Source organism: Arabidopsis lyrata (genome assembly GCF_000004255.2).
Source record: "Arabidopsis lyrata subsp. lyrata unplaced genomic scaffold ARALYscaffold_3, whole genome shotgun sequence".
NCBI classification, from domain to species: domain Eukaryota; kingdom Viridiplantae; phylum Streptophyta; class Magnoliopsida; order Brassicales; family Brassicaceae; genus Arabidopsis; species Arabidopsis lyrata.
This window is the reverse complement of record NW_003302553.1, coordinates 486,291-498,276: the sequence shown is the minus strand read 5'-3', so window position 1 is coordinate 498,276 and position 11,986 is coordinate 486,291. Positions and strand designations below refer to the sequence as shown.

Here is an 11,986-nt window from a genome sequence, read left to right as displayed (position 1 = left end):
ATTAACGGTTTAAGAATCTGACGGCTAATAAATCATAAGAAAATCCAACGGTCAGGATCGAGCTCTTCTTCACAACCCTTATAAAAATCAATCTCTTCCTCAGTTAACATTTGAGAAGATTAGGGTTTAAACGCCGCCGTGTTCCGCCGGATCGTCACCGTCGAAGTCAAGATGGTACTTTTATCCTCTCTCTCTCTGTATCTATCCTTTGTTCTCTCTCTCTAACCTTTTCCTCGCCTGCTCGGTTTCATGGTCTCTGATATTAGCCGTCGCACAAGTCGTTCATGATTAAGAAGAAGCTAGGGAAGAAGATGAGACAGAACAGGCCGATCCCTAATTGGATCCGTCTTCGTACCGATAACAGAATCAGGTTTATAGATTTTTCTACACATTTTTCATTGGATCCTTTAAAAAGTTGCAGACTTTGATACTGACTTCCATTGTTTCATCACCTTCACGCAGGTACAACGCTAAGCGTAGGCACTGGCGCCGTACCAAGCTAGGGTTCTAGAGCCCTCTCGAGTTCACTGCTGTGACTCAGATTCGTCCGAGTTTCCTAATTGCTTTTCTTGTATTGGAATTGTGGTCTTTGACCCCTAAAGTTTTAGTTTTTGTTAAGGATTTTGTGACTTTGCTATGTTTAAATCTTAGACTTGCTTAATGCATGAATATGAATTATGATAGTTGAATCCTTTTTCCTACAATTGGTCGTTGATTTGACTTGGTTTCTACTCTATGATGAAACATATTCAATACGTTTATGGCTGAATTCGAATCATTTCTCCTATAATTGTTGATTAGAGCTTTGAACATCAACGCAAGAACTAGTTGGCATTGTTTGTTTCATTTGATTTCAATCTCTAGGTTGATCAGGACTAAGAGAACCTTGTGTGAAAATCCCTTTTAACAACACAAAGAACAGATCAAAGGCAAACATGACAATTGAATCACACATGGTTCACAAAGGGATATAAAAGCCACACATTTGATGATTTACACAAATCTGAATAGTGGGAAAAAAACTACAAGTAACTTCATTTGTTTCCAGATCCAGCAGGACTTGGTCCTCCGAACAGATAATCAAGAGAAGATCCACCACCAGGAGCTGCATGAACCTTAGTAGATGGCCTGTCCTGTTCTCATCAAAAACATTTTTGGTTTTTTATCAGTTTCCAAATCAAAAATCAATTCTTTCATCTCAAAATATTGTAAAGATCTCCTCTTACCGTGAGAAAGTTTCCACAGTTTTGGCCTTCTGATCTGAAGTAATTATTAGGACTTCCTCTAACACCTGCAGATGTCTTCTTGTTATCAGTGACTGTGGTCGTCGTGGTGGTTATCGGTCTCCCTCCGGTTCCGTCGGTGGTAGTTGTGGTGGTTGTTGTAGTCGTAGTCCCCATTGTGGCAGCAGCAGCGGAAGAAGGCTGGCCGGAACCAAAGAGATAACCGAGAGAACTTTCATTGACACCATTGTTCACTCCTCTTGCTTTACCCATCTTGTCAAGATCTAGATTTTGAAAATGTTTTTTTGTTTATCAGATCAGATCATTAAAGATGAGCAAGAAGATCCCGAAAAAGATTATCGTTGAATCATTAAAGACACGTAATAAGAGAGATCTAAAGGATTGATTTTTACCTCTCTGTCTCTGTAGTGTATCTTCTGCTCACTACTTCTTGTTCTACGATTGGCCGCAAATCAAGGAAGAGAAACAGATGGAAATGGATATGCACTCAGAGGAAATGAGAGAACGAACATAAGAAAAGTATTTTCTGAAATGGGCTTATATGGGCTTTCTTTGGGCTTACGGAATTCCTTGGAATACTTTTGGGCTTACTTGATTCCATGGACATGCATGAAGAAGAATCTTTTTTTTTTTTTTTTTTCAAAGCATGCATGAGGTAGACAATTTCTCTAAGTAGAGGAAAAGTAGGCGAGAATAATGAGACGCATTTTCTTTTGAAAATTTCTGACACGAAAGAAGAAACTAACCACATTTTTGTGTGAACCCATGACTTTGAGGATCATCATAATCAGAGTCAGTTTGTACGATTTCATCATCCTACGGACGAGATTTCCTCGTTGACTTCTTTGAAGATTTTAAGTGATGTTGAAAGATGGCAATGACGACATCAAAATAAAATCTCAATCTCGCTTTGAATCTCTCTATTGCTTTTACATTTTGCGCCCCTTCTCCTTTTTTTAAGTACAAAAATTATTTTCATCGACCTTAAAAGTGTGAATATGTGAATGTGAAGATCAATTAGGAATGAAAGTTTGGTTTACAAAAACGCTTTTAAGGCCAAAGAAAATAAAAACAAGGTGTAATATTAATTAAAACATTTTCTTAAAATGTTAAAATACCAAAAAAAAAACCAACTTTTGTTTCGCTCACTACACATTGAACATCAATTTATTGTTGGCAGGGATGATATAAAGATAAGGAAAAAAATTGTTGCATCATTTGTTATTGGCAGAGAAAGCATATGATACTCTTACATGGTTTCCATACTTCGTCTTTTGTAATTTGTAATTGTACCCCACATTTGCAAAGTAATTGTTCATATTTTCTCTTCAAATTATTATATTATGGTTACATTCTTTTTCCCATGTGTTGAACAGAAGTATTATTTTATGGAAAATTCGAGAAAAGGAGATTTTAACAAACTCCAAGGTACATGAACTTGAGAGCTTTAATTACTTATGGGTTTAGAGAGTTAAGGCCCATCTGATTGGCACAACTCCAGAATAATACTAGTAAGATTTTTCTTCTGGTATATTGGAACCTAAAGTAATATATATAGGAGATTATTACGTATATTGGTTCGAGGATATTTTTGAGCTAAAAATCATAAAACTTAGCATTTACGTTTTGGTGTTAACTAAGACCAACGTCAATTAAAGACCGATGAGCGATGACCTTTAAAATAGGGATTGTTATTGGAACTTTTTTTTTTTAATTTTGGGTCTTCCGATCCCTAATCTTAGATCCGTCGCATGTGACATTAAATTTTAATAGTTATAAGTAATTGTAATCATGATGATTGATGAAGAAAGGAATCTTGACTTAGCCTCATTTAACTATCTAACTTTAAACTTTCAATGTTTTTAGGAAGCTTGTAGTTTAATTGTTACTTAGTTTTCTAAAATCACATTAAATAAATAGTATAGTATTTCATAAATTGATGTCCGTAGTGGATTATGTAATTATTAATTATTTCTTTTCAAATGATATATAATTATGCAAAATTGCAAAGATGTGTATGTAATGTTTGCAGTCAAAATCAAAGAAGAGAAGTCCCACAAAAATTAATGGTGAAATTAAACAAATGTTGGATGGGTGGGTGATAAGTGGGATCATGTGCCAATAATTGAACAAGATAAATTGAACTATGAAACTTAACGTGAAAGAATACACACTTATCTTGTAACTAATTCTTAGTGAACTATTATTAGCATTTAAAATGCATTTTGCTTAGTTGGTTCCCTATCAACCCTAACACTCAAGTCACTTACCCAATTGCTTCATGTGATTTTGTTCCCTTTTCTATCTTTTTTTAGTTCCCTTTGTCTTTTCTTTTTCACTTGTCTATTCTTTTGCCATTTTTTCCCTTAATTTTGTCCTTTATTTTTCTTTGATTACGAGATTATATATAGATTAATCTCATCTTAACGGGTGAAGTATGTTTGGTGCATTTTATCTACGCATATCTTTATCTAAGAAAAAATGTTTATATAACTGGTCAACAGTCTATTCTGAAGGTTATAATCCTATTTATAGTCTCTCGAAATATTAGAGAAATGAAATTAGTTCAATTACCTGATTTAACATTAATCATTTCACAATTTAAGATTTTAACCACAGTGTCTATTTTGCATTCACGCTGTTTATTACTTTGATGTAATTATGCAAATATGAAATCATTTTTACACACTAGGAATCTAGGATCCACGAATCATTATAAGATTTATTCGCAGAAATGAGTGGTAATAATCATATACTGTATGTGTATATATATCATGTCTTAGCGATATATCTTGTGATTGATGTAGATATGTACCAACTTGAAAAAGTATTTTTCCCAAAATGGTGGCTCATCTCTAACTTTGTACCCACACATACTCTCGTTTCTAAAACACTGATTAGTTAATCTTTGGTAATGATAACAAAATGGTTTAAACACAAGCAACCAAGACATTGCATGAAGTTTACCATAATATCATCTGCGGTAAGCTTTAAATAATGTTATGCTATATAATTTGTTGTTAATAATCACAAATTGTTATTAATGCATAAAATTGAAAAATGAGCAAAGAATTAAATCATATTATATGTATATGGACATAGAGGTAACGCGCTTGATATTGATTATGGTACAATATTTGAAAGCAAAACCTATAATACCCATGTGTAATAGTATATTCCTCGGTACTTCCAAGGTCAAATCAATTAATTTTATATGACTAGCAAACAATAGTATTTTAAATTAAAAAAAAATTAATAGATAAGAAGTCACAAACCCCACCTGGTTCACAGCACATTGTGGAACAAAGCACGTGATATGTCCACAAGCTTTTTGTGATTAGTACATCTAAGGACATAAACCCTCAAATCAACCAAGACAAAATACTAAAAGACGACGACGACTTTATTCCATATATATAATAACTCTCTTCCTCATTTTGTATGCCAGATTCCTTAATTTTGAATGATTCACATGCAAAAAGTTATTACATCATCTTAAGCACTTTATTTAATACGTTAAGCAACCGACTAATTGTTTTTAATAACCAGAAAGTAATGAACAACTTTTGGATATCTAATCGTTTCTTCAGTTTTATAACCTACTTGTTTTTGTCCACCAAACTTTAAACATCATTCACTAAAGAAATCACTCTACTATTCGATTAGGGATCTAAGAGCACTGAAATATCACAACTTTTAACTGGTTGAAGTAATTATGCATGCCTGGCTATAAAATAATTACTCTTATATTGATTTGACCCATATACTCTTAACAACAGGAAAGAGATGTATGAGTACAAATAATTAGTTAGACTACTTGTTTTCCTGGCACAATAATACCTTAGTAGCCATCTAATTATAGAAATAGGTTCCTTTCATGATATTTATTGGTGTTTAATGGAAAGAATCAAGCAAGTGAAGATGGCTTATTTTTTTAATATGAGATCGGATACAGTTTCCAATACCAAATTCATGTATATATATCAAAGCACAAAATGTAGTCTATATAAGCAATAAGCTGTGTCGATATCTAGAATCGATTCTTACTTAATATAATGTTGATCAATAGTATCCTATAATTCATCTTCACCTAGTGGACATAGTTGCACATACACATTAATACACGACACATTATCCAAAACTTTGAATGTGGTATTTTAATAGCCACTCTTTAATAAACTACTAGTATAATTTAGGAAAAATGTTTCTCATCTACATGAAGTAGAGACCAACACATAGCCACACATACAGACTTTAAAAATGTATCATTAGCTACATGAAGTATTGTCATTACATGGTGACATCCACGAACTAACATAAGTCATGTTGCAAACACCATAACCATCATATTCCAGTGTACCACTTGCCGGAATTCCATAACCTCCGGCGTTGACCGGTATTGACTTAAAAAATTTTTATTTAATTTTATTTATTTTTGCTAAATAATTAAAAGTAATATTGATAGATAATTAAAAATAATTAAATAATCAGCCACTGAAACATGAACCCATGGCTCTTCGTTGGATGATGATGACGATGATTTTGGTTCTGATGAGATCTAATACTTATGTAAGAATCAGATCCCTCTCTTGTCAAATTCCCTGAATTGAATTACCCATGGTTTTGAATCGGTTTGAATCCAATCTGATCATGCGTCGATGGGAGTGGCCAAAGAGAAATCTGGAAAATCTTTGAGCTTTTTGAATCCTCTAAAATCCCAATTTATCATCTGTTCTTCATATGACTACATATAGTCTTTAAAAGGAGTCAATTTCTCTTTGGTGTTCATATTCTTAATTACGTTTCTTATCAATCCAATCCATATATTTTGAGTCTTAAAGTTTCGCTTTTTTTAGTGATGATGATTGTGGTTTCGATGAGATCTTGTTGTGAATCCTTTAAAATCCCCAAATTCACAAAACCCTAAAATCTCTAATAAATTGACAACTAATTGAAATTTTCGTTATAATTCAACAAAGGAACCGATTAAAAATTTAGGAAAACACAAACACATCCGTTTCCTAACAAAATCTGGGTTCTTCTTATGCCTATTCTCTTTGCTTTCTTCTTCATCTTCTTTTTCTTCTTCTTCTTCTTCTTCTTAAACCCGGATTTAGTGATTTTCGATTTCCTCATCTTCTTCTTGAAACCTGATTTAAACATAATGAAATAGAGATGTTTTTGAAATTTTTGGAAGGGAGGAAGGAAGAAGATGAAGCAGTGTTCCCCGTTTTCTCTTTTTTTTTTTAAGCTAAATTATGTAATTATTTTTGCTGTTTTAAAAATAATTATGTAATTACTTTTAATTATTTAGCAAAAATAAATAAAATTAAATAATATTTTAAAATATTTTTTTAAGTCAATACTGGTCAACGCCGGAGGTTATGGAATTCCGGCAAGTGGTACACCGGAATATGATGGTTATGGTGTTTGCAACATGACTTATGTTAGTTCGTGGATGTCACTATGTAATGACAATACTTCGTGTAGCTAATAATACATTTTTAAAGTCTGCATGTGTGGCTATGTGTTGGTATCTACTTCATGTAGCTGAGAAACATTTTTCCTATAATTTATGACAAACCATATTTAGTGAGCGTAGCATTGCTCCAATGGGAATTCATCCTGACTATCCGTTTGCTCATCTTTACAGGATCGAAAATTCAAATATGCCAGAAGAAGTCCTCTGTTTCCTCTGATATGGCTCCTTGCAGACTGTTGAATCTTCTATTGTTGTTCTCCGACATTTGATCAACCTTGTGGCTAATGGATGTCAGTAATTGATTCTGAACAAAAGCATTTTCTGTTTGCCAGTTGAGAACCTTTTCTGCTTGGCTTAATTCGTCGGGTCCAGAGGAGTTGATGTTGTTTGGAACGATTTTTGGTGTATGCAGCACATTGTCTTTGACAAAGTCCTTTGGTGGAGGAAAATCCGTTCTTATCATCATGAGTTGCTGAGTTGCGTCTTCCTTCTTTGTTGAATATTCGACTATGAAGTCGTAGTTGCCTTCACCAAGTGGACCAACTGTAGGATCTCCTTCGAGGTAGCGTTTATAGAGTGGATCCTTCTTTTTTCTCCGTCTTCTTCGCTTTTCATCATCCGATTCATAAGAATCTTCTAAACATGCGGTGCATGAGCAGACATCGAAGTAGCAATGTCCGTTCTCATCTTTGAATGGATATACGACAGTTCCATTCTGACCAAAAGCGATTGGTTGAAGATCTTTCTTTTTGACGGGATCATAGAACTCTTGCTCCTCAATTTGGATAGTGAATTGAGTAAAGAGTTTCTTTTGAAAAGATGAACTTGGCTTTTCAAACTTTATCTCCGTGGTTCCGTCACTTCTAGAGTGAAAGCTTACGTCAGATGACTGAATCGGTGCTTGAGATGCTTGATGTATCTTCTCATAGCTTGTTACCCATGACTCTGGCAGTTTTCGTAGCAATTCCTCTCGAGATATCTGTCTCGGGATTTGAATAGAGTTGGGTGCTTGTGATGCCGATGTGACTTCAAGGTATAAAGCTTCATCTGATGCTGGTAGTGCAAGATCGAGAGCATGATCTTGGATTCTGTATACGATCTGATGATGTAGAGTTGCTGCCACACTTTCTTCTTGCATAGGTGCTCCGATTAGTTGTAATTGAACCTTAAGCGCCTTCAGGAGATTTGGATCTTGTAGTGAGACATTGAAATTGGGAAACAGTGTTATGAATACTGTTCCTGCGTTCAGCGTTGTTTGTACTGTTCCGATGCAAGCTTGTTGATGGAATGTGAACCCTTGCTTGTAAACACGACTGTCGTCTAGACTTAGTCAACACGACCCTCCGCTCGTGCTAGCTTTAAGATTATGGTATCAGAGCCTAGGCTTGTGTGAAGGTAGAGAGAATCATTGTTTATGACTGATCGTTTTGAATGTTCTGGAAAACAAACTCTCAATCATGTCTCTTTCTAAGCCTCCCAAACACCCTCAGATAAATCCTTCTATAGATTCTCAATTTGCTATATCTACTTTACCAAAAATCCAAAGAAACAATTTGCATCAAAGATAATGGTGTTCACATTCGATGACATTCCTTTTGAAAAATGGAATAGTCGTCTTGACGAATTTCATGCATGGATGACCTCCGAAGCAATCACTTCCCCAACAGAAGTGGTGATACAACAATTCACCAAAGAAAATCAATGTTGGGCTGGGCTATTATCATCTTTCTGGCTGATAGCATGATTCCGGTTTTCTTGATGATGTCTTGAAACTGTATATGCTCTCAATGGTCTAAACAATCCAAGCCTGAAGCAGGTGTATCTCTCATCCATCGACGACTACCTAAGTCAACAAACAAAGCTGTATATCAGAGATCAAGGACAGATAATCGAAGAAATCTCGATTGGACAAATACAGCAGCAGGTGTTCAGGACTCTTGACAAGCTTTGCAAGCAAAAAGAATTTTGGTCAGAATTCATGGACAAGTCAAAGCATCTTTCGAAGATATGTGCTCGCCCAGATCTGAACATCAAATGTTCGAAAAAGAAAAAATGTTCATGTGAAGATCGACGAAAAGTTCGAAGAGGATCCAAGAAATCATTCTTGAAGTCGAAATATTTCAACAAGATCAAACGCAAGCGGTTCTTTAGGAAAAAGAAAAGCTTCGAGAAAACTTCAAGATGTTTTCTATGCAGAAAAACGGGGCATTTTGCAAAAGACTGTCCAAACAAGTCTAAAAAGAAGAAGCAGTATCTCATTCATTCGATATCCAAGATAGCTCCAGATCTTGATATTGATAACCACGATCTCGAGTCAATACTATCTTATGATAGTGACGAGAATGATGCTATATGCAGTTATTCGGATTATGACGAATCTTCAGAATCCTCATCCGAAGATGACAAAGACGATGATTGTTGTTACAAGATTACCCAGATCCCTCAGGAAGATGAACTTCAGACGCCACATCTACCAGTAACCATCTTCGATCCTTCCAAAAGAGAAAAGCCAGTGCACGCAATCGCATTCTTCGACACAGGAGCTCATACAACAATCATAAATCCAAAGATTCTCTCACGAGCCATGTGGATGCCTCATCAACAAGATTTCAGAGTCGCGAATGCAGGATCTCTGACGGTCAAGCTAAAATCAAAACCAATCACGATCGAGCTTTTCCCAGGATGTCAAGTTACTAAGGAAGTACTAGGTTCATCTGCACCTGGAAAAGACTTAATCCTTGGGTGGGATACTTATTCGCTACTGAAGAAGAAGTTCGGTATTTCTCTAGAACCAAGAGGTGTGAGATGGAAAAATCTCTACAAAGCTTTTACCACGATGCATCGCCTGTTCTCAATCGAAGACTCAGCATCTGCAGAATTCAACAAAATTGAAGAAGAATTAAAGATGACATCATGTGCTGATTCACACACGGAGTTCCTTCAGAAGTGTAATCATCCGCTATGGCTAAACTCAAGCTTCTTCGTATCCTTACCATTCAAAGAAGATGTACACACAACACCAACAAAAGCAAGCCATGCAGGAATGCCTCCAACACTGTTGCAGAAGGCAAATGAGGAATGCAATCAATTGATGGATCAAGGTATCATATCAAGAACAAACTCTCCATGGGCATGCAAAGCGTTCTACGTTAATAATCGTGCAGAACAAGCAAGAGGAAAACTCAGATTAGTTATCGACTACAAGCCGTTGAACCAATATCTGCAAGACGTCAAGTTTCCACTACCAAATAAAAGAGCGCTTCTCCAACATCTCCAAGGTGCAAAATTATTTTCGAAGTTTGATCTAAAGTCAGGATTTTGGCAACTCGGTGTTCATCCTGAAGAAAGATACAAGACTGCGTTTTGTCTTCCAAATAGACACCTTCAATGGAATGTCTTACCGTTCGGTCTCAAGACGGCGCCATCGCTATTTCAGCAAGCAATGTTACGTATATTCGAGCCATTGTTACACACAGCTCTTATATACATTGATGACATACACATCTTCTCGAAGAACGAAGAAGAGCACATTAAGGCGCTACAACAGTTTCAAGACATCATCAAGAAAACCGGAATCATGCTATCAGCCAGAAAGATGATAATAGCCCAGCCCAACATTGATTTTCTTGGCATGCATATCAAAGAAGGAAGTTTCACACCACAGGCCCATTTAGCTACAGAACTTCTAGATTTTCCTGATGAAAATCTCACAAGGCGACAAATTCAACAATTTCTTGGAGTAATCAATTATGTGGGAGACTTCATTCCACACCTTTCCAGAATGACAAGACCTCTACAGAAGATGTTGTCGAAAAATCCTCCTTTGTGGGCATCACGACAAACTGAAGCTATCAAAAGTCTAAAAGCAGAAGTGCAAAAGCTACCTCCTTTAAAGATTCCCTCATCAGGCATGCGTATTCTACAGACAGACGCTAGCGATAAGTATTGGGGAGCAATACTGTTTGAAGAGATGGATGGGAAAAGACAAATCTGTGGATACAAGAGTGGTCGTTTCAAAGATTCAGAGCAACATTATCACTCAACGTTCAAGGAGATTTTAGCAGTCAAAAAGGCTATCGAGAGGTTTGAATTTCATCTAATAGGACACAAGTTTCGTATTGAAATGGATATGTCTTCGTTTCCCAAGATGTTACAGTTCAAGCAGAAGATGGTCCCGCATCAGCAGCTACTAAGATGGAGTGAATGGTTCTCAAAGTACGATTTCGAGTCAGTCTATTTAAAGGGCACCAAGAACACTTTAGCGGACATGCTAAGTCGAAAATCTGTAAAACAAGAAACGCCCGACGAGATACACATGATGGCCAGTTCCTCCGAATCCAAGAAGAGCTACTATGACTTTGAAGCAGACGTACCCAAAGATGTTCATCAACTCATCAGCAGAAACAAGCTTCATGAGCTACTACTCACAAAGATCTTTTCATATCAATCTACCATCCTGACGAACTATGGAGTAAACTGTCATCACATTGCTCCAATGGGAATTCATCCTGACTATCCGTTTGCTCATCTTTACAGGATCGAAAATTCAAATATGCCAGAAGAAGTCCTCTGTTTCCTCTGGTATCTCTGTGCAGTCTACACTGTAGGAATTGCTTTCGACATCCAATGGCTGTACCACTACGTCAACACTGTTCAAGACAAAAGAGACAGCTTCTCAACGTTCCTAAGGTGGTTTTCATCATTGACTGTCTGGAGTGGAAAACTACGAAGATCCGCAAATGCGACGAATCTAACATTCAAGAAGTTGAAGAAAGGTGGACTCAACCCATTCTTCAATCCACATTCAATCTACTTCTTTCATCGTCCCGTTAAGGTCAACCGCAAAACAAGCAAAATCCTTGCTCTTCCAACTCTCATTCATCACGGTGATTTTTCAAGAGGAGTTCGTCCAGATTTCAACCTTCAAGACAACGAAGCATACGAGAACTTTCAAACTCATGCATTTCACCTCAACAATGCAAGACAAACATTCCCCATTCCGTTCATACCTAACTGGGTTTATTATCCAGTCGACTATCAGATGCAACTTGATGAAGATTTACAGTATCACATGATGAAGTTCAACAAAGGAAGACCAAGCAGTCCAAAAGAAGATAAACAAGAGACAACTCCCCAGATGACTTCTCAAGATTACTGTGCCGATTACTTCAAAGACGCTCAATCCCCAGATGATGAAGTAAACGTTGAAGAAATCGAAAAGAAGTTCAAATTCTACATAAATTTCAACCAGGAGAAGATT

At 36.2% G+C, this 11,986-nt stretch overlaps 2 protein-coding genes across 2 annotated transcripts; one reads left to right on the top strand and one right to left on the bottom strand.

Moving 5' to 3' along the window:
- The first annotated feature begins 32 nt into the window (after positions 1–32).
- Positions 33–704, top strand: LOC9318280 (60S ribosomal protein L39-2). Its single transcript, XM_002884261.2, has 3 exons — positions 33–174; positions 267–370; positions 463–704. Exons 1-3 carry the CDS (start codon positions 172–174, stop codon positions 509–511), a joined length of 156 nt encoding a protein of 51 aa, XP_002884307.1. The 5' UTR covers positions 33–171; the 3' UTR covers positions 512–704.
- Positions 705–886: 182 nt separating this feature from the next.
- On the bottom strand, positions 887–1,750 carry LOC9320373 (protein SPIRAL1-like 3). Its single transcript, XM_021031258.1, has 3 exons — positions 1,637–1,750; positions 1,227–1,507; positions 887–1,133 (listed from the first exon to the last, which is right to left on the bottom strand). Exons 2-3 carry the CDS (start codon positions 1,494–1,496, stop codon positions 1,035–1,037), a joined length of 369 nt encoding a protein of 122 aa, XP_020886917.1. The 5' UTR covers positions 1,497–1,507; positions 1,637–1,750; the 3' UTR covers positions 887–1,034.
- Positions 1,751–11,986: the final 10,236 nt, after the last annotated feature.